This window comes from Cricetulus griseus, unplaced genomic scaffold (assembly GCF_003668045.3).
Source record: "Cricetulus griseus strain 17A/GY unplaced genomic scaffold, alternate assembly CriGri-PICRH-1.0 unplaced_scaffold_1, whole genome shotgun sequence".
In the NCBI taxonomy this organism is placed as follows: domain Eukaryota; kingdom Metazoa; phylum Chordata; class Mammalia; order Rodentia; family Cricetidae; genus Cricetulus; species Cricetulus griseus.
Window position 1 is genome coordinate 7,496,553 of NW_023276808.1, and position 23,468 is coordinate 7,520,020.

The 23,468-nt window shown below is 38.4% G+C and overlaps 3 protein-coding genes across 3 annotated transcripts in view; 2 read left to right on the forward strand and 1 right to left on the reverse strand.

Annotated features, from left to right (window-relative positions):
* Positions 1 to 23,468, reverse strand: part of LOC113838983 (zinc finger protein 431-like) — a 662,051-nt gene that overhangs the window by 227,388 nt on the left and 411,195 nt on the right. The window lies entirely within an intron of this gene.
* LOC113838012 (nucleoporin SEH1-like) lies at positions 5,843 to 6,870 on the forward strand. The gene has a single exon (XM_035453660.1). It carries the CDS (start codon positions 5,843 to 5,845, stop codon positions 6,845 to 6,847), a length of 1,005 nt encoding a protein of 334 aa, XP_035309551.1. The 3' UTR covers positions 6,848 to 6,870.
* LOC113838582 (zinc finger protein 431-like) overlaps positions 17,696 to 23,468 on the forward strand; it is a 172,906-nt gene continuing 167,133 nt past the window's right edge. Inside the window, exons 1-4 of the mRNA XM_035453525.1 lie at positions 17,696 to 17,725; positions 20,319 to 20,445; positions 20,648 to 20,708; positions 21,826 to 22,646. Coding sequence (XP_035309416.1) covers positions 17,696 to 17,725; positions 20,319 to 20,445; positions 20,648 to 20,708; positions 21,826 to 22,646 — 1,039 coding nt within the window. The remainder of the gene's footprint in view (positions 17,726 to 20,318; positions 20,446 to 20,647; positions 20,709 to 21,825; positions 22,647 to 23,468) is intronic.

The window sequence follows — 23,468 nt, forward strand, 5'->3', positions numbered from 1 at the left end:
ATTTCCATGAACACTACTATTTCTATTATTATTCATTCACCTAGATATTTTTATTGCTTTCAGGAATAAACTAAAATCAATAGAACCATTTTCTAGCCTTCTACAGTGGGGAAGATCTGTTTGGTTTTTTGTTTTGTTGTTGATTGTTTCTTTGTTTGAGATCTAGTTCTTTCTTTACTTTCCTGGTTGAGTGATGTCCCTGTGACAACCAGAAAGACAGTATCTTCAGTTCATCTGACCTCAGTGTCAGACCAAAGGACAAAACATCCCCCTTTCTGTCCTTAAATTTCTCTTCATTTTGAATATTCTGGGCATTCATCCTCCTGTGGGACAGGGAATCACTCCATCCATCTACTATGGTGGTGTGTACAAGCTAGCTCTTCTTATTATTTATATGGTGGAAGTTCATTCTGGACTCTGGATTCCATATATACAAAAAGTCTGCAATATTATGGTCAAGCTTCCACCCCATGCTCCTCCTCCACCTTCCTCCAAAACCTGTTCAATCTCAGAAAGCAAAATAATGACAAATATAGACGCTTCCCACAAAGATACTAATTAAGAGTCCCACAGGGTACTTAAACAGTCCCCCAGAGATAATACTCATATTTTTTGTGTCTCCCTTTCCCATCTCCTCTCTGGGGCCATACAGGAGGGCTGTGTCCATTAAATGGTGATGTGAATCATCGTTCATGAATACATGATTAGAATGCTTATAACTTGGTTTTGCAACTAACCACAAAGATGTTATCCTGTGAAGTTTATTTCCAGGGGAGTAAAGGAGTTTTTAATGTATAGAGATTCCTCAAGTGTCCATGGTGCTGTGCAGGTAAATTTGGCAGATTCCATGTTATGTGCCAAAATCCATAAAATCAGATTTAAATCATTTTTCTTTTTCTTTTCTTTTCTGTAGTTCAGGGAGCATTTCTTTCCTTTTTCAATTTAAATTAGAATCAAGCTTGTTTGACATGCGAATCACAGTTTCCACTCCCTTCCCTTCTCCTCTGCCCCCAACCCCCTATTCTATTCCCTTTCTGCTCCCCAGTGGAGGGGAGGCCTGATATGAAGTATCTTCAAAATGTGTCATATCATTTGGAACAGGGCCCTGGACCAGGCCCATGTCGCTAGGTTGAAAAAGTGTTTCTCTATGTGGAATGGTCTACGAAAGTCCATTCATATGCTAGGGATAAATACTAATCCATTGCAACTGGCCCCATAGATTGTTCAAGCCTCCTACCTGACAGTTATGTTCCGGGTGCCTGGAATAATCCTATGCCGGTTTCCCAGATATCAGTCTCGGGTCCACGAGCTGCCCCTTGTTCAGGTCAGCAGTTTCTGTGAGTTTCTCCTACCTGGTCTTGACTCATCATTCCTCCCTATCTGAAACTAGATTTCAGGATTTTGGCACAGTGTTTCCCTATAAGTGTCTGTTTCTACTTCCATCAGCTACAGGATGAAGGCACTAGGATGGCATATATGGTAGTCATCAATCTCATTGTCAGAGAAGGGAATTTAAAGTACCCTCTCTAATAGTGATTAGATTGTCAGTTGGTGTCATCCTTATAGATCTCTGGAAATCTCCCTATTGCCAGATCTCTTCTCTAACCTAAAATTTTCCCCTCTGTTATGGTTTCTCATTCGGCTTTCCTCTATTTTTATCCCAACCCAATCTTATTTCTCCCCCCGCAATTTTTTCCTATCCCCTCCTCTTCTCCCCTCCCATTCTCCCAGGTCCCTCTCCCCTACCCACATGCTCCCAATTTGCTCAGGGGGTTCTGTCCCTTTCCCCTTCTCCAGGGGGCCATGCATTCTTCTCTTAGTGTATCCTTGTTTCCTAGCTTCTCTGGAGGTGAGGATTGTAGACTGGAAATAATTTGTTCCATGTCTAAAATATGAGTGAGTGCATACCAAATTTTTCTTTCTGTGACTGAGTTACTTCACTCAGTATGGATTCTTCTACCTTCATCCATTTGCCAGTGAACTTCAAGATTCCATTGCTTTTTTCTGATTAGTAGTACACCATTGTGTAAATGTACCACATTTTTTGTATACCTCCTTCAGTTGAGGGGCATCTAGGTTGCTTCCAGGTTCTGGCAATTACAAACAACACTGCTATGAACATAGTTCAACAGATATCCTTGTGTTATGAATGTGAATTTTTTGGGTATATGACCAAGAGAGGAATTGCTGGATCTTAAGTTAGACTGATTCCCATTTTCCTGAAAAATGACCATACTGATTTCCAAAGTTCTTGTACATGTTTGCACTCCCACCAGCAATGTTGGAGTGTTCCTTTTTCTCCACAACCTCTCCAGCATAGAACTCATTGGTGTTTTATATTTTCTCCATTGTGGCATGTGTAAAATGGTATCTCAGAGTTGTTTTGAGTTGCATTTCCCAGATGGCTAAGGATTTTGAGCACATTCATATGTTTCTTTCTGCCATTTTATATTCCTCTGTTAGGGGGAGTATATTGAGATCATATATATGCTCAATAACTCCCTGACTTATTCCCATTGCCAGTGGTCAATATATACAATGCCCAGCTACTTCTCCAGAAGCATGTCTGCCTGCATTCTACCATGTTACACAGTGATGACACATGATAAATCCTCTGCAGTTTTAAGCCAGCCCAATAACATGTATTTTTCATTTAAATGATTAGCAATGTACATGGTGTCTCTTCACAACTATAGGAACCCTAAATCATTATACAATTCCAAACCTGTTTAGAGAGGAAATATTAGAAACACTGCAAGATTTACTTTTGAGAAGATCATATTATAATAGGCTTGTGTACTTCTTCATCATGTTTTATTAATAGAAAACCTAGTATTCAATTATAATCATTCTTTATTTCATGTAACATACAACAACAGGTATTTAAATCAATGTGTTGATAGAACAACAAATAATATTATGATAATGTATTAAAAACTATCTTTTATTTTTTGATCCAGATATATTTAAAAATAGATGGTTATTACAAAAATTTTAACACCACATTTGGAAGATTCATAAGCATTTACAAAACATTCTTAAAAATTAACTGGGTTACTGGTACTTGAAAAATTACTTTAATAAGCATTATTTCAGCTTCCAGAGTTGTAGACATAGCATTAAAGAAAATGTAGAGATAAACTAGCTTAAATGTGTCTAAATTAGAAAAATGTTCAAGAAAATATTGACACTGATTTCATAGAAAGATTTGTTAGAGGAAAATCCACATAGCAATATAAACAATGTAAAATTACTTCCACTTTCAGTTCTCTTGAACTTAAGTAAACATCCAGACAATTGTTTGGAAGCTGCCTCTTGTATTAAAACCGTCATGATTTGAATAATGAGCTAATGGTATAGAATGAAATATTTACTAGAATTTGTTTTAAAATATTCAAAATATATTATTCACTAAACTATACAGTATGAGTTTTACTAGCTAGAGCTTCTTATGAGATCTTGTCTCAAGCAATAGGGCAAAATTATATTCAACTATATTTGTAATTGTGTGTGTGTGTGTGTGTGTGTGTGTGTGTGTGTGTGTGTGTGTGTGTGTGTGTGATTGAGAAACATCTTACTCTTGTATTCACTATACAGTCCAAATTGGCTTGAATTCAAGGACATCTGCCTATCTGCGCTTTCATACTCAACTAAATTCATATATGAAAACAATTTGACACTCACCACTAGCAGTCTGTGTTAATATAATTTCTATACACATAGAATTATAGGGAGCTGATTACATTGGTCCAGATAATACATTTCCTTTTCAACATTTTCTTTGGTCTTTTGATTAAAAGTTGACTTATTTCCCTGCTTTATTTCTTGACTTTTCCTTACCAAACTATTCCTTCTTTAAAACAGTATTTTACCCATTTTTGATTGCTGTATCTTTGGGACAAGACTTGTCTTCCTTTTATGTGGATCTGTGCACTGTTTTTCTGTAATCAACAACTTTAATGTAATTATATTCATTTTTTGATAATGATGGATATTCCCCAAATTTTCTTCATAAAATTTCTTATGTTATCAGTTCCTTAAGGTTTGTATTGGGGGAAAATTTCTGTGGAGTGTCAGTTTTAGTTTTTTTCTTCTTCTTTATGTAAGATGATTTCCTCTTCCCATTTCTTGGCATATCTGTTTTTACCAGTTGCTGCTATCTTCATGTTTGAGTCTTCGTGCTTAAGAGATTGATATGATTACTGCATTGGCTTTGGATTTTTGTTTTGTTTTTTTTTGAGACATGGTTTCTGTATAGATTTGGAGCCTATCCTGGCACTCACTCTGAGACCAGGATGGCCTCATAGTCATAGATATCCACGTGACTCTGTCTCCGGAGTGTTGGGATTATAGAAATTTGCCAACAACTCCTCGCAACTTTGGATTTTTAAAACCTCATATATTACTGTCTCTAACTCCTAATTAGCCTCAGTTATCAACATGACAAAACCTGGGATCATCTGAGCAAACATCTGTTGAGTGTGTTCTTAGATCAGAATGTCTCATTTCTGCCTGAAAATCATTGTGTTGAGTGATTACTGACATGAGAAGAATTCCACTGAATTGGCAATGTCTCTGAGCAAGTGGGCTAAGAGGGTTAGATGAGCATAAGACAGTAAAAAAGCTAAAGAAAAAATAAGAAACAATGGTTCTACATGTTTTTCCTTCAGTGACTAACTTGATTTTCTATCCTAAGCTCACCCCAAAAATAGAAACTGGCCTAAGGGTAACAAACAAATTCAGTTCACTACCAGAGTAGCTGTTACTTAGATAATTTAATCACTGTAACAGTGAAGAATGTTTGAACAAAAGTGCTACTTTTAAAGTTATTTATTTGCTGTTATGGACATAGGAATGTTGACTTTTCAAAGAATATTGAAGATTCGAGACTTTAAATGGCAAAAGCCATGGAAGCTCTCCATATGCTGTTGTTGTAGAACATGAAAGATGGGAATGTAGAGAATAATGGCAGACCCTGTCAGTCAGGGTCAGGATTTCAGTGGGTAAAAGTCTCTGCAGGGAACCATGCAGTTGGACTTACCTACGTGCCTTGAGAGACATGTGTCATAGGATATTAAGTCTAAAGCCCATGGCTCCTAGGACACAATGTACCTTTTGGTTCCTGATGAAATGGCTCTCTCCATCAGGTAGTGAATCATTCAGGCTAATCTTATTTTTCTGTGTTTTCTTAGCAATCAAGGAAGTATGTAAGCTTAACAAGAAAATTTTTCTTAGACATTAATCTTATATACCATGTATGGCTTGTAATTTTCATATTATCCTGGCAACTACAACTGTATTGACCCTGGAAATTGCCACTATTTTATGTTTCTGATGAAGATATAAAAAGTCCATTTCCTCTCAATTAACCAGTCATATCCTTGTCTTGATTTGTCCCTCTTGGCCAATCCTGGCTTCATTCTTTAAGCACAGATTCTTAGAAGATTTGATGAAAAACTTAGAGTTATTTGTGTGATATTTTGGCCCCGAATTTTGTTAATCTCTACAGGTTCCAAAAAAGTGAATAAGGCTGGGTTTAAGATTATTGTGCTGATGTCTTAGACAAAATTTTATCTCTGTTGATTGTTTTTATTGTTGACTCTTTCAGGTCTACAGTGAAAACGACACAATGAGGATGATATGAATGCCTCTTTTGTTAAGATAGGAGCACTAGTAGTTTTTCATAACAATACACTGATGGAAAAGAGACAGTAATTTTCAAGGTTTTTAACACCATTAAAGAAAAGGCCCAGTGGTGCTCTGCAGCAGTCCGAGGGCTGCTGGCCCCTCCGCCACTCTCTTGCCCTCTCAGAGTCAGGCCAGGCAGACAGCAGCGCTGGCCATGTTTCTGCCACGCAGCATCGAGACAGACCACAAGGACCTCATCCATGATGTGTCTTTCGACTTCCACGGGCGCCGGATGGCCACCTGCTCCAGTGATCACAGTATCAAGGTCTGGGATAAAAGTGAAAGTGGAGATTGGCAGTGTACTGCTACTTGGAAGTCACATAATGGGTCTGTATGGCATGTGACATGGGCTCATCCTGAATTTGGACAAGTTTTGGCTTCCTGTTCTTTTGACCGAACAGCAGCTGTTTGGGAAGAAGTAGTAGGAGAATCAAGCAAGAAACTTCGAGGACAGAGTCACTGGGTGAAGAGGACAACTCTACTGGACAGTAGAACATCTGTTACTGATGTGAAATTTGCTCCCAAACATATGGGTCTGATGTTAGTAACCTGTTCAGCAGATGGCATAGTAAGAATATATGAGGCCCCAGATGTTATGAATCTCAATCAGTGGTTTCTAGAGCACGAGATCTCATGCAAGCTGAGCTGCAGCTGTATTTCTTGGAACCCTTCTGTCTCTCGTGCTCACTCCCCAATGATCGCTGTGGGAAGTAATGACAACAGTCCAAAGGCAATGGCAAAGGTTCAGATTTTTGAGTACAATGAAAACATCAGGAAATACGCAGAAGCAGAAACTCTTATGACAGCCACAGATCCTGTTCATGATATTGCCTTTGCTCCAAATTTGGGGAGATCTTTCCACATCCTGGCAATAGCCACCAAAGATGTAAGAATTTTCACATTAAAACCTGTGAGGAAAGAACTTACTTCTTCTGGTGGTCCCACAAAATTTGAAATCCATATGGTGGCTCAGTTTGATAATCACAACTCTCAGGTCTGGAGGGTGAGTTGGAACATAACAGGAACAGTGCTAGCATCCTCAGGAGATGACGGCTGCGTGAGGTTGTGGAAAGCTATTTACATGGACAATTGGAAGTGTACTGGTATTTTGAAACATCACTGGAGCACAGTAAATGTGGGTTCTCAGCTGGGAAATTGAAATCCTTCACTAAGCTCAAATACTCCAAGTCTTCAAAACTCATTACATGGATCTTCTGCTGGCAGAAAGAATAGCTGAGTAAAGCTAGTTGGAGTAACTTTGCTGTTTTGCTGTTTGTTTCATGCACACAGGAATGGAACTCAAGTTCTTTTCCCCTTTTCCAGTGATGTTTGATATCCCCCAAGATGAACCAGCATCCTGATCACTACTAAACACAGTCAAAAAGGCCTTTAAAATTACAGTGTATATAATTTTTTATACTAGTCAGTTTAATGACACTATAAATGGAGGACATTTTGTTGAGACATCATTACCAAAACAATTTTTTTACTGTTCTGGAGACTAACTTGTGTTTAAAAACTGAAGAGTTTGCTACTATCCTCATAATTAAACTGTTGGGAAGAGGGAAAATATAGCTTTATTCTAATTTGGAGAAAAAAAAGAGAATGGGCCCTGTTCTTCATTGAAAGCCTAGGAAGGTAGCCCAAGTTTATGACTCTATCCAGCAATGCCCTTACCTTACTGAAGGAGTAGGCAAAGTAATTCCTTGTCTCACAAGCAACATTATTCAAAAACTGGCAAGTTTGATTCAAGGTTGGTAGGGGCCACAAAATCATGGCAGATTCACTAAATTTTTAAGTGACTTTGCGAACAATAAAGATGGAAAATATAAAGATGATGGATTTTTGTTCTGTGGTCAGTTCTTCACTATAGTACACATCTATGTTTTGGGCAGTCAAAGCCCAAGTGCAGAGTCTGTGAGAGTTCATTGCATGAAGCAGTGAAGATGAAGCTGAGTTGCATTTGAGACCATAGGATGTTGAGATACCCATGTTATGAGACATCTGTCATGGAGACTTTCATATCAGGAATTAGCAAACATGTGAGATAGATAAGAACTGAAATCTGGGGATTGTCTCCTATTTTGATCATATTTTTGTAATGAAGCTTATGTGGCATCAGAGAGTAGAGCTACCAGTTATCTGGTTTGGAAAACTAAATAGATTGGAGACTGGAATTAGTAAGGAGGGGCTGAGAGAGGATCTTTCTCTGTTTTAGACTGAGAAATGGAAGAAGTAGGAGTCACTAAAGGCTGCTCAACTGGTTCTCTGATCTTTCAGGTTCTTACCCCCATATCTGACTTCTGAAGTTTTCTTAATAAAGATTACTCATGCCGGGTGGTGGTGGTGCATTTCTTTTAATACCAGCACTTGGGAAGCAGTGGTAGGTAGATCTTTGTGAATTTGAGACCAGCCTGGTTTACCAGAGCTGTTTCCAAGAGAGCCTCCAATGCCACAGAGAAACCTTGCCTCAAAAACCAAAACAAAATAATAGATTACTTATATTAACACTTTATGAGGTTCCTTAAAAGATATGCTCAGTAAACTAAAAGGAATAATTAAGACTTCCAGAGATAGATTAAATAATAGATTATTAACTTTATATTATTTAAATTCTACTGAAATGTAAACAACAGCATTGGGAGATATTAGATAAAAAAAGAAACCTCAAATTAAAGCAACCTATATACTTTAGAGATACTTTGACCTCGGAATAAAAACGAAGATATGTGTTACATCAGGGAAGAGATTTTGCTTTTGTTTCCACAGGAGGGTGGGGGGGAACCCAGTGAACATTGAAATAGATAAAGATTATATTCAAACACTAAAAGATTTCTTAAAACAGACAGTAGTTCATCAGACAGCATTGCCATACAATCTAAACTAATTAATGAGACTAACAGAGGTTTTTCATTGGATTAACTATGACTTGCCAAAACTAGAAATCTGCAAAGGTATGCTGAGGCAGGTTTTATTTTGTCTTTCAAAAGCATAATATTCTCCATAGAAGTAATGTAAAGACCACTGATATTGTGGGGCTTTAGTACTGTGTCTGCAAGTCAAGAGTATGTGTGTCACTGCGTTCTGCTTCTCTGGGACAGTGTTGGATATAGTAGTGGTATGACTATCATATTTTTACATGTCTAAAAGTCATTTATTTACTATGCTTATTACAATCAGGTTTCTGATGCACATATGTGTTTGACCATTAATACCAAAAATATAGTAGAATGCTTTGGAATTAGTGATGGTATGGCCTATATTTAGGCTCATGAAAAGTCAGGAAAAATAAAAGTTTAAAATGTACAAGTCATTGAAAGCAAAGTTGTTAAAACAAGCTTCTCAAAAAATATAACTGGTGTTAAAAAAGTTCCTCACTAGCCTCTCTGTCCAATTTGAGGATAATCAACAATGTGTTAATTATTCCCAAATTGTGTGAAAAGAAAGCTGAATACTTCATGTAATTTATCATGGGACCTTAGGTGTGCCCCAACAAAAATTTCATAGTCTTATAAATTCTGGTTTGAAAACAACCTTAAAATATAGTCTTTCTCGGTAGGATGGGTTCATTGTTTACTCACACAAAAGGACATATCATATTTCCTTGTGAACCTTCATGCATATTACCTGTGCTAGTCTAAATGTAATTGCATTCTTTAAGCTCATAGGGAATGACACGCTTATAAGGTTGATTTCTTGCTGTAGGTATGGACTTATTGAAGCAAGAATGTCACTAGGTTGGTGTATACTGAGATCTCATATATGTCCAAGCCATGAAGAGTGTCCCAGACCACTTCCCATTGAGAGTGGTCAATATGTGTAATGCCCAGCTCTTCTACACTGCTATGTCTGCCTGCATTCTACCATGTGGCAACATGATGATACTTGATAAAAACTCTGAAAATCTAAGCCACCCAATTAAATATTTTTCCTTTAAAAATTAGCAATAGCCATAGTGCAGTGGTCCATGCCTTTAATAGCTGGAACCAGGATGCAGAGGCAGGTGGATCTCTGTGAGTTTGAGACCAGCCTGGTCTACAAGAGCTAGTTCCAGGACAGCTTCCAAAGCCACAGGGAAAACATGTTTTAAAAAGTAAAATGAAATATTAGCCATGTACATGGTGTCTCTTCACAGCTATACAAACAAAAACTTGGTCAATACATGATTCATTACTGTTTATAGAGAAGGTTTGAGAAACCCTGATAAATTACCATTATACAAGATCATACATAGGCTTGTGAACTTGTTCCTCATATGTTATTAATAGAAAACATAGTATTCAATTATAGCCATTCTTTATTTCTATTTTTTTGTGGGTCTCCTAACAGTGGGAGCAGGAGTTGTCTTTTTTCTTTTTTTTGTATTTGAATTATAAGCAAGACTGTTTTACATGTCAATCCTAGTTCCCTCTCCCACCCCTTCACCCCTACAATTCTCCCCAACTAAAATCCTATCTATCATATACATTTTCTGCTTCCCCTGGGATGGTGAGGAACTTCCATAGGATGTCATCAGAGTCTGCTGTATCCTTTGGGATAGGGCCAGCCCACCTCTGTGTGTCTTGATTCAGGGAGTATCCCTCTATGTGGAATGGGCTCCCAAAGTCTACACCCATGGTAGGGATAGGTACCGAACTACTACTGGAGGTCCAGCAGATTTCTGAGGTTTCCTCACTGAAACCCATGTTCCTGGGATCTGGATCAGTCCCATGCTGGTATCCAAGCTATCAGTCTGGGGAGCAAGTGTTCCCCGATGTTCAGGTCATCTGTTTCTGTGGGTTTAACCAGCCTGGTCTGGCCCCCTTTGCTCATCACTCATCGTTCTCTGTAACTGGATTCCAGTTCAGTTCAGTGATTAGTTGTGGGTGTCTGCTTCTACTTCCATCAGCTGCTGGATGAGGGCTATTGGGTGGCATATAAGTCAGTTATCAATCTCAATATCAGGAGAGGCATTAAGGTAGCCTTTCCTTTGTTGCTTAAATTGTTAGCTGGTGACATCTTTGTAGATCTTCAGACATTTCCCTAGTGCCTGATTTCTATTTCATGTCACAATAACATCTATTTACCTCATTAACCCCTGCCCCAACACCCTTAGAGCCTGGAACACAGCCCCTTGTCCTCATTGGGCTCCCTTCTTCCCTCCTGGCTTATCCTGGTCCCTGCCTGCCTCCACCAATGTGGTTGCACCCAATCCATCCATTCATTCAAACATTTATTTAATCATTTATTCGTTCATTTATTCATTCATGGACTCCGAGGCAGAAGCCCACAGGCACTTGGGCAAGCTCATGAATTAACTTCCCACCACCACCATGCTCGAATCCTGGCCATTCCTAAACTGCAACACTGACAGCTGCCTCCTTGCTGTTGCCTCCATTCAATTCAGTCTATCATTCAGCTCTGTCAGTCACTGATTCACTTGCTCATTTGCATACAAAGCCAGCTGGGTCAGCCAACAGTTCCTAGAGACTTTCCCCACTCCTCACAGAGACCTCTCTTGGGACTACATTTCCCAGCCTGCCCTGCTCTCCTGAGCCACCACTTTTGGCTGCCAACCTCTTGGATTCCCTCTCAGGATGTTAGAAGCCTAAGGACACTGTTACAATTCTTTCTTGTGATTTTTTTTTCCCGGGATTGAAGACAGGGGAGGGAAGGGAGGGGAGGATAGTGTAATGAAGAAAGGGTGGCTGTGAATCTCCATCCCTGTGCTGTGTCTCCCACTTGAACTTTTTATAATTCATTTTGATTTGGTCTGATTTAGATTGCTGCATCCTCAGAGAGGCTCTTTGGTGTGTAGAAACTTTTCAGTGATATCCTAGAGGACAACAGAAGTTGCTATGGAGACTAGGAAGCTATCAGGCTCTGCAATCTGAGCCAGGGGCCTGTGCTATTGAAATGCAAATCGCTGTAGAGGTAGTAAAGATTCTTTTCTTGTGTGGGAGGCGTGGTCAGGAACCACAATACTGTGACTTAAGCAGTATGGCAGGTGCTCTTGTCACTCAAGGCTCACTAAGCAATCAATCCCCCCAAGCAACCTGCCTGTTAGAAGAGGTGCAGGGCTCTTCCTGTCACCAGGCTCCAGGCTTGACTTTGAAGAGGAGACAGTGGTTTTGTTTGCTGTGGTGGAGTTGCTGCTGAAGGGAGCTGAGCTGAGAGCTTCATTGATCTGGGAAACAACAAAATGGTGAGCTAGGGGATGCTGTCTACAGATTGGGAGGAACAGATGGTGAGGTGTGGCAGACAGTGTGGTGAGCCCTCCCTGTATCGATGGGGAGAGTGTGTTCAGATTCCCTGTCTCGGGAAATCCCTTTCTGTTCATTTAAATTATTAGACATAGGGGGAGGTCTCTCACTATCTTTGCTCTATGGGGTTAATTTGATCAGAGTATTGTGAGCAGCCAGCTGGGTATAGGAGCAAGTTTATAGTCAACTTAAACAATGTTTTTTTTCATTTTTCTTTTTGGATTTTTGGAGAGAGGGATTCTCTGTGTAGCTTTGGAGGCTATCCTGGCACTCACTCTGTTGACCAGCCTGACTTTGAACTCACAGAGATCCACCCGTCTCTGTCTCCCAAGTGCTAGTATTAAAGGCAAGTGCCACCGCCAACTAGTGACGTTTCAAATCTGTTGAGATTTGAATGAAACATGAGCCAGAGTATAGTTCTGTTGGTACATGTGATAACCTGGACAGTGGCTTTTATCCTCTGTGCTTCCCAGGATGGATTTCCTGGGTAATGGGAGACTCTGTAGCCCTGTCATATGAGGATATGTTTCTTGCAGTGTCACTGTCAATTGTTCGTATGTGGGAATTGCTTGTGTTTACAGTGGGTAGACAGATTAGAGAACTGAAAGTCTGGTTTCTAGTAGTTCTGAATATTGCATTCCATTTTCAGGTTTGTTTTATAAATATTTCAAATACTTTAGGAACTTGTACAAAAATGGTGATGTGGATTGTCTTTTATGAATAGATGATTAAACCATTTGCAACTAAGCACAATGATGTCATTCAGTGAAGTTTAGTTCTAGGTGAAAAAAGGAGTTTCTGAAAGTAGAGATTTCTCAAATGTTCATGGTGCTGACCAGGTAGATTGGGAAGATTCCATGTTATGTTCCATAGGCCATTAAATCATATTTAATACAATTTTTCTTTTTCTTTGCTGTTTTTGTTTTGGGGAGTATTTCTTTTTTATTTAAATTAGAAAAAAGCTTGTTTTACATGTCAATCACAGTGTCCTATCCCCCCTCCTCCACTCCTCCTCACTTTCCCCCCATTAAATTCCCTTTCTGCTTCCCTGGGAATTTTAGTGATCTTCAAATTCCATCATATCATGTGGTGAATGTCCTAGGCCCATCTTTGTGTTTCTAAGCTGAGTCTTGCTTTATGTGTAATGGGTTCCCAGAGTAAATTCACATATGAGTGATAAATACTAATCTACTACCAAAGGCTCCACAGATCACCCAGGTCTCATAACTGACACCCATTCTAGGGGGCATAGATCAATCCTATGCTGGTTTCCCATCTACAAGTCTGGGGACCATGAGCCCTCCCTTGTTCAGGTCAGCTGTTTCTGTGTGTCTTGATGCATTTGCTTATCACCCCTCTCTATCTGAAACTAGATTCCAGGAGTTCAGCTCAGTGTTTACCTGTGTGTATCAGCTACTGGATGAATACTCTATGATGGCATATAAGGCAGTCATCAATCTCATTATTGGGGAAGGGCATTTAAGGTAACTATTCAACTATTGCTTAGATTGCTACTTGGTGTCATCCTTGTAGATCTCTGGACATTTCCCTAGTGCCAGATTTATCTTGAATCCTATAATGGCTCTGTCTATTAAGGTATCTCTTTCCTTGCTCTCCTCTATTCTTCCCCTGACTACATCTTCCTTTTTCTCCCCTCCTCTTCTCCCCTTTTCTTCTCCTAACTCCCTCTCCCTTCTCCCCATGCTCCCACTTAGCTCAGGAGATCTTATCCATTTCCAATTATCTGGGTGACATGCATATCTCTCTTAGGATTTTCCTTGTTTCCCCTCTTCTCTGGTGGTTTTGATTGTAGACTGGTAATCCTTTGTTCCATGTAGAATCCCATATATATGTGAATAAATATGGTGTTTGTCTTTTTGTCACTGGATTACCTCACTCAGAATGCTTTCTTCTACTTCCTTCCTTTTGCCTGTGAATTGTAGTATTCCACTGTCTTTTTTTCCACTGAGCAGCACGCCATTGTGCAAATGTACCATATTTTCTCTATCCATTATTTAGTTTAGGGGCATCTAGGATGCTTCCAGTTTCAGTCTATTAAAAATAATGATGCTATGAACATAGTTGAACAGATGCCCTTGTTGTATGAATGTTCATATTTGGCTATATGCTTATGGGTAGAATTGCTGGATCTTGTGGTAGACTGATTCCAATTTTTCTGAGGAACCACTGTACTTATTTCCAAAGTGGCGGTACAAGTTTTCACTTCCACCAGCAGTGGAGGAATGTTCTCCTTTCTCCAATCCTCACCATTATAAACTGTCACTGGTGTTTTGGATTTTAGCTATTCTTACAAGAGCACTATGCTACCTCAGAGTTGTTTTGCTTTACATTTCCCTGATTATTAAGTATAATGAGCACTTTTTTATGTGTTTTAGTCATTTTAGATTACTCCATTGAGAAGTCTCTATTTAATTCCTTATTCCACTTTTTAATTGGATTCGTTGGTGTTTTTGTAATGAGCTTTTGAGTTCTTTGTATATTTTGGAAATCAGCCTTGTGTCAAATGTAGGGTTGATGAACATATTTTCCCATTCTATGGTGCTACCTTTTTGTCTTGTTGCCTGTGTCATTTGCTTTACAGAAACTTCTCAATTTCCAGAGATCCCATTTAGTAATTTTGGATCTGAGTGTTAGTAGTGCTGTTGTTAGGTTCAGGAAGTAATCTACTGTACAAATTCTATGAGGGTACCTACTACTTACTTGTCTAAGTGGTTCAGTGTGGCTGGATTTGTGTTGAAGTCTTAGATCCATTTGTTATCCTTTGGATATTTTTGTTTGGTTTGTTTTGTGTTGCTTTTTTGTTTTGTTTTGTTTTGAGACAGGGTTTCTCTGTATTGCTTTGAAGCCTTTCCTATACTCTAGTCTGCCTTTGAACTCAGAGGTATCCCCCTGCCACTGCCTCCTTAGTGCTGGGATTAAAGGGGCACACAACCAATGCCCAGCTTTCTGATCCATTTCGACTTAAGTTTTGTCCATGGTGATAGCTATGTCTATGTCAGCAGTCTTTTAAACGCCACCATCCAGTTGTACCAGCACTATGTCTTGAAGTTGTTTTCTCATATCCATTGTGTAATTTTGTCTTCATTTTCCAACATCAAAAGTTCATAGGTATGTGGGTCCATATCATGGTGTTCAATTTGATTCCACTGGGCTACCTGTGTTTTTTTTATTATTTATTAGTTCTAGTTAGGGAACAAGCTTGTTTCACATGTAAGTCCCTTCTCCCTTTTCCTCCCCTCGCCCCCAACCCTCCTTCCCCACCCACAGCCTACCCCCACCCCATCCACCCACCACACCCCAGGAAGGGTAGGGCCCTCAACAGGGGCTCTGCAACGTCCACCAAATCTTCCTGTGCTGGTCCTGGGCCCTTCCCCATGTGTCCAGGGCCAGAGTGTAACCCTTCACATGGGATGGGCTCTCAAAGTCCCTTCTTGCACCAGGGAAAAATACTAATCCACTACCAGAGGCTCCCTGGAGTGCAGAGGCCTCCTTATTGACATCCATGTTCAGGGGTCTGGATCAGTCTTGTACTGGCTTCCCCAACAGCATCTGGGGTCGATGTGCTCTCCCTTGTTCAGGCCCACTGTTCCTGTGGGTTTCTCCAACCTGGAACAGACCCCTTCGCTCTTCATTCCTCCCTCTCTTCAACTAAATTCCCGATTTCAGCTCAGTTTATATCTGTGGATGTCTGATTCTGCTTCCATCAGCCACTGGATGAGGACTCTAGGATGGCATAAAGAGAAGTCATCAATCTCATTTTGGGGGAAGGGCTTTTAGGTTATCCTCTCCACCATCGTCTGGATTGTCAGATCGTATCATCCTTGTAGGTCTCTGGAGATCTCCTTGGTTCCAGATCTCTTTTCTAACCTATAGTGGCTCACTCTGATATGCTATCTCTCATCCTGCTCTCTCTCCTCTATTCTTCCCCCAACTTGATATTTCTGCCCCTCCATTTCCTCTCCTCTACTCCTCTTCTCTTGATCTTATTGTAGCAGCTCCTTCCCCCCTCCCCTCATGCTCCCAATTAGTTCAGGAGTTCATGCCACTTCCATTCTTGAGGACCATTTATCCCTTAGAGTCCTTCATGTTTCCTAGTTTCTTTGGTGAAGAGAATTATAGGCTGGTAATCCTTTGCTCTATGTCTAAAATTCATATATGAGTGAGTACATACCATGTTTGTCTTTTTGTGACTAGGTTACCTCACTCAGGATGGTTTCTTTTAGTTCCATCCATTTGCCTGTCAATTTCAAGATTCCATTACTTTTTTCTGCTGAATAGTACTCCGTTATATAAATGTACCACATTTTCTCAATCCATTCTTCAGTTGAGGGGCATCTAGGTTGCTTTTGTTTCTGGCTATTACAAACAATGCTGCTATGAACATGGTTGAGCATATGTTTTTGTTGTATGAACATGTTTTTTCTCAAATTTTTAATGTAAATTAGAAACAATATTGTTTTTCAAGTCATTCCCAGTTCCCTTTCCATACCCTCCTCCCCTGCCAGGTCTACCTGTCTTTTAAATTAACATTCTATGTTGTTTTTTGATTGAGCATCAGTGGGGTTGTATTTACCTGAAACAAAATGAATTATAAGGAGCTGCTGATCTATTGCATGAGATCAACTCTACTTCTGGTGAGAGCTCTAGAGCATGTTGCTTCTGTGTTGGAATAGATGTCAGTAGCTTGAGTGTTAGAAACAACAGCTTTAGGGTCATTTTGAGGTAATTTTTTGAAAGTTGTGAAGCCTGTGTTTATTTTATTTTTATACACATAGAGTTATAGGGAGATGGCTAACATTGGTCAAGATTACCCGTTTCCTTTCCTATGTTATCTTTGTTCTTTTGATTAAAAGTAGACAATATTTTCCTGCCGTATTTCTTAGCTTTTTCTGACCAACCCTTTCACTCTTTCCAAAATATTTTATATCTTTTTGATTGTTGTACCTTTTGACAAGTTTAGCCCTCATATTATGTGAATTTGTGTACTGATTTTCTGTAATATATAATTGTAGACTAGTTATATAAATTTAATTAAAAATGTTGGACCTTCACCAATGTGTCTTCATGAAATTTCTTATGTTATCACTTCCTCATGGTTTTGGATTTGGGTGAAGTTGCTGTGGAGAGAAGGTTTAGTTTCTTTCATCTTTATCTTACTTGTTTGCCTCTTCCCGTTTTCTGACAAATCTGTGCTCTCCAGTTGTTGCTGTCTTCTTGTTTCAGTCTTTGCTGTGTAAGTGATGGGTATGATTAATACATTGGCTTTGGATTTTTAAAACCTTATCATATATTATTTTCTCTGTCTCCTAAATAGGCTCAGGTATCAACATGACAAAACCTGGGGTCATCTGAGAGAACACTAATTGAGTGTGTTCTTAGGTCAGAATGTCTGATTTCTGCCTGTAAACGATTGTGTTGACTGATGATTTAGGTGGGAAGAAGACTTCCCCTGGGGTGGCAATGTCTTTGAACATGTGGGCCTGGGTTTGTTAAGAGAGCTAGCTGAGCACAAGATAGTGTCAAAGCAAAAGTGAAAAATCAAGACACAATGATTCCACATGTTTTCCCTTCAATGACTAACTTGAGAGTTTCTGTCCTAAATACCCACTTCAATAGAAACTGGCCTCGGATTAACAACCAAATCTCCTCATTACAGGAGTAGCTTTTATTCAGATAATTTAATCGCAGCAAAAGAGAAGAATGTTGGTAGTCTGAATGTACTTGGAAACATAAGCTTATGGGGAATGGAAATTGTTGGAGCTCTGTTGCTATCGGTATATTTCTGAGTGTGTGTGTGTGTGTGTGTGTGTGTGTGTGTGTGTGTGTGTGTGTTTGAGAAAAGTCTTACTATCATATTTACTATATTGTCCGAATTGGCTTGAATTCATGGAGATCTGCCTGTCTCTGCTACCATACTCAGCTATATTCATAACTGAAAATACTTTGACAGCCACCACTGGCAGATATCACAAATGACTTTAAGATATATTGTCCTTTACCTGGGTCCTCATGTGAGATTAACCTGAATCACTTCAGTGTATTTTAGAAAATTAATTTCATGATGAGTGAATTATAATCAGAGTTGGGATTTTTATGTTGAGACAGGATATCTCTCCATATTTTATGCTGTCCTTGAACTCAGACTGGAATGAGTTTGTCTGCAAATTCACAGAAATTTGTCTCTGCTGCCCAGCTATTGAAAAATAGGCTGTGTGCTGAAACTTCCTATTATAATTTTATTATTTATTTATTTATGTCTATTTAAATTCATGTGATTTTTTAGGTGTAGAAGTTGGGCATGCATGTCATGGTTTTGGTGTAAATATCAGAGAATACTTTTCAATGTTTGTCTTTTAAATGTAGCATGTTTGAGACAGGGTCTCTAGGTTTCCATGTGACATAGGTAGACTTTTCAGGATTTCCTCTGTCAGTGTCATGGTTCCTCCCTGTATCTGGGTGGAGGAGTGCTGCTAGATTCCTTGTGTTGTGAATTCCCATGTGGTCCATGATAATTATATGACCTAGGGGTAACTGTCTCAGAAACTTTTCTCTGTGGACTTAATCTGATCAGAGCATTGGAAGCAGGGAGCTGGGTGTAGGACCAAGTTTCTAGTCAACTTCAACATTTTTGATGAATATATGGAAAGCAGCTTGCCTAACTCATGGAGGCCTGGTTTTTCCAGTATATTTTTGACATTCAACACTTTGCATTTAACATTTACATGTAATTTTCATCCAAAGTTAATTCATGCAGGATGAAATTCTAGATTGTTTTTATTGAGACGAACATAGTTTAAGCAGGTATGAGACACTGCAACTCTGGCATGTGGGGATATAGCTCGACCAGTATCACTGGCCAGTGTTCACTTTATGGACACTGCTTTTAGTAGCAGTGGGAACACAGATTAGAAAACTGGAATGCTAATTTCTAGAAGTTATGAACATTGCTTTCTATTTTCACGTTTGTATTTTAAATATCGCAAATAGTTTAATAACTTTAATAAAGATGGTGATGTCATTCTCTTTCACAATACTAGATTCAATATTTTATCCTTTTGTCTTATCATTCTTATATTTCCCTAAATATAGCAATCATCCACAACACACCAAATAATCAAAAGCCTCCCACCCGCCAACATTTGGGGATGTGGAAGTCATGTTCTATAGACACTTACTGCTCTATGTGGATGTAGGCATTCTTAAGGGATCCCTAAGAAAATTGTACATTATGTTCAACTCCTATGAAAAGCATCAGTGACTTTAGTTGATATATATATATATATATATATATATATATATATATATATATTTGTGAAGCTCAAACAATATCTATGTCAACCTGAAACAAATGCCCTCATGTGTCCTGTGGAAACAAAAGCAAAAGTTCTTCTCCAAAGCATTTGTTATTTTCATTTGACGAATATTTTACACTTTTTTAAAGTTAAGGCATTCATAATGTATATAGAATCCTTCATTTCCACAGTCACTCTTTCAATTCCATTTACATCTGTAGCTATTGTACTGTATGACTTTTAGCCTTTTTACTGCCAAAGCAAACGTTAGACTGCTAAGCTACACATGGATCTTCTGCATGCTTTCCCAGCTGGCTATGCCTGCTTCTGAGTTCCTGAAAGCAAAGTCAAAAACTCACAACCCAGTCAGAGGTAGGTCACCAAGAATTACAACTGCATTCCAAGAGCTCTAGAATTCACATCATTGTGCTATGGCAGTCATTTTAACTGAGGTTACCCTTACTACTTATGGTACTGGCTGTTCAAGGACCCCCCAGTAGGCAGAAATTCAATAAGGAAACAATTGTTTTCAGCTTTCCAGGCCTTATATGGAAATATGGCCCCATGTTGGGTACAGAAGCTTTACTCCTTTAACTCCTTAGTTTTCCCCCACCTCCAGGTCTTTAGTTTTTTACCTTTTGTGGAGGGCACCTCCCAGGTCCCAAATAGATACACAGATACATGTTACTATTTATAAATACCTGGCCTTTACTTGAATTATTTCTGGCCAATTTTTCTTAACTTAAATGATTCCATCTATCTTTGCCTCTAGAATTTTTCCTTTTCTCCCTTTCTATGTATTGCACTTTCCCTCCTACTCATGACATGCTGTGTAGCTGGGTAGCTGGATCATACCTCTTTATCAGAACATATGGTGTTGAAGACAAACCAAGAATCACCACTTCACAGAATTAAACTAATATAGCATAAACAAAAGCAACACATATTTACATTATTAAACCAATATTCCATAGCATAAAAGTAACACATCCTAAAATACTGTTCTATTGAAAAATACATTTACAATATGGTCAGTATCATGATTTTAGTTTCACATATGTATGTGATACTTTAGAATGTCCTGAGCTATGAAGATGTGCATATCCATTTCACTTGCGAAGAGTGGACTTTGCTGGATACTTCTCAGAAGAATATCTACAAAGACGTGATGCTGGAGACCTACAAGAACCTCAATGATATAGGTAAGTGTGTATTTTCTTTCACATTTTAAAATAATAGTATAACTGAGCATTTCTTATTGATGCTCTTCTTTAACTTGATTGAGATAGAATAAGAATGTAGGAAATAAATCAAAGTTCTGTAGTTCTTTGAAGACAGTAAGTTAAATTTTGAGCATTTATCAATAATATAATGTAATATGCATTTTCTGGTACTATGTTTTAGGATACAGTTGGGAAGACCATACAACTGAAGAACATTTTCCAAGTTCTAAAAGTTATGAAAGGTAATTTTCATGAAAAATTGATAGAAATGTGCCTCTGAAAAAAATTGAAATGTGTCCTGGAAGTTTCAAACTGAAACAAAAGTATAATTAAACACAGCTTAAAGTACAGTGATGATTATTAAACTCACACCAAATCATATACCTCAATTTCAGGTAGATGAAATGCATTTTATTGAGAAAGATGACAAGGAACCAATGCTCTGAGAGATTTTACCACTTGAATCATCACACCATGAGTGCTATGCTGTAGAATTGTCAATCCATTTATTTCAAAATACCTATATGACTAAGGGAATACACATGGTTGAGGTGATAAATGTATCCCCAAAATCAACCACCCCATAGGAAATCTGGTATTACTCAAGTACTTGTGGTTACTTTTCTAAATTTATTGAGGGGGCAATTATTTTCAACAGGCAAGGGGAAGTTATTTTTGAGAAATGATAATCTCTCTAGCACATGTCAACAAGGCATGGAAAGTCAAATTGTGTTAATGTGCAAGTCTCTTCTTTGTAATATTTCCTTTACTAGGTGCATCATATATTACTCAGGATACACGCCATATGAGCAAACGGATATGGAGGACATAACATACCTCTCTCACAGAATATTTATAAGACATGTCATAGTGCCAGATTTTTGCATTCTTGTTGTATTTCATTCAGGTGTACAAGTAATTTGTTTTCCAGCTTCACTGATAATACACCAACAATCCCACACTGCAGAAAATCTCTATGAGTCTAGGACTGTGAAATACTTCTGTTTGTTCTAGTTCAGTTAGCAAATGTAGTATGACTCAAAGTGTAGGAAAATTTAAATATACAGTAAGAAGGATAAAGTTATGAAATTTTCCACTTTTCTTTAATACGTGAAAAATCCCATATAGAAAAAGGTTCTGCAAATGATAACCATATAATAAAGGATTCTACCTTCATAGGGTTCTTCATAGATGCAACACAAAACCTTAAAGAAGGGGGAAACATGAGTGTAAACACAGAGGCAACAGTGAATCATCTTTACAATTGAAACAATTTTTACTATTAATTTATACAAATGTCAATACTCAACATTACATTGAATATGTTAAAGAATTTAAAAGTGTCAATTTTCCTTGCAGGCATAAAAGTAGCCAAACTGCAGAGACGCCTTTGATAAATACACAATTTGTTACAGCCTTTGTGTATAAGAGTCATCCTCAAAGACATAAAAAAACACATACAGGAAGGAAACCCTATCTATGTAATCAGTGGGGTAAAGCCTTTGCGTTTCATAGTGCTCTTCATGTGCATAAAAGAACACATACTGGAGAGAGGCCCTATGAATGCAATCAGTGTGTTAAAGCCTTTGCTCAGAACAGTAATCTTCAAGTGCATAAAAAGTTACATACTGGAGAGAAAGCCTATGAATGTAATCAATGTGGTAAAGCCTTTGCTCAGCACAGTAATCTTCAAGTGCATAAAAAGTTACATACTGGAGAGAAACCCTATGAATGTAATCAGTGTGGGAAAGCCTTTTCAAAACACAGCAATCTTGTAACTCATAAAAGATCACATACTGGAGAGAAGCCCTATGAATGTAATCAGTGTAATAAAGCCTTTTCATGGCTCATTCATCTGCAAGATCATAAAAGAACACATACAGGAGAGAAACCCTATGAGTGTAATCAGTGTGGTAAAGCCTTTGCTCAGCACAGTAATCTTCAAGTGCATAAAAAGTTACATACTGGAGAGAAACCCTATGAATGTAATCAGTGTGGGAAAGCCTTTGCTCAGCGTAGTCATCTTCAAGCACATAAAAGAGTACATACTGGAGAGAAACCCTATGAATGTATTCAGTGTGGTAAAGTCTTTGCCTACAAAAGTGGGTTTCATATGCATAAAAGAACACATTCAGGAGAAAAACCTTATGAATGTAATCAGTGTGGAAAGACCTTTGCATATAAAAGCAATCTTAAAGTGCATAAAAGAAGACATACTGAAGAAAAAACATATTAAGGTAATCACTGTGATAAAGGAGTCTTTGAAATTATTACAAGAAGATTATTCAACAGTGATATTATAAATGTAGTCAGTTTAGTTATATTTTGCACTTTTTACGGGTGTAAAACTCTGTGGGCAATCAATCTGTTAAAGCGTTTTCATGTTACAATCATTTTTAGTACCTGAAAAAGAAAATGAGGCCTTCTCATTATCGAGTATTTGGTTGGATCTTTAGCCACCACACTTCCAATCAGTTACACAACTGTGTTTATTTTGTAGAAGAAAGTTGACATTGTCAACAATATGTGCAAGCATTATGATGTCAATTTTTGTATTGTTGCTCCAGCACACTCATGGAAAAATACTAATTTATGAACTTATAAAGCCTTATGTGTAGAGTAAATGGGTCAGACAAAGAAACACACTCTGACCCAGGAACCAGGTCCAGTGAAATAAACAGACTTTGTCACTGAAACTGGAGCTGAAGAAACATACCCTGATATAAGAGCCTTATGGTTGAAAATGGCCAGGGAAAGAAATAGTTTGGGTCTGTAACAAAAGGTAAACAGAAAAACTTTATCCCTGACCCTCTGATGAAAAATCCAAGGAAACATGAGCTCAAAACCAAGCAATCCCCAAGCAGGAACCCAGCAAATCCCAAATGATTTTAAAGCTCAGGGATTGAAATTTTACCAACTAACATGCTGAAAAATATTCTCCGTAAAAATCTATATACCTAAGAAGACATATATGAACCCTATGCTTGTTAATTGGCAGCTGG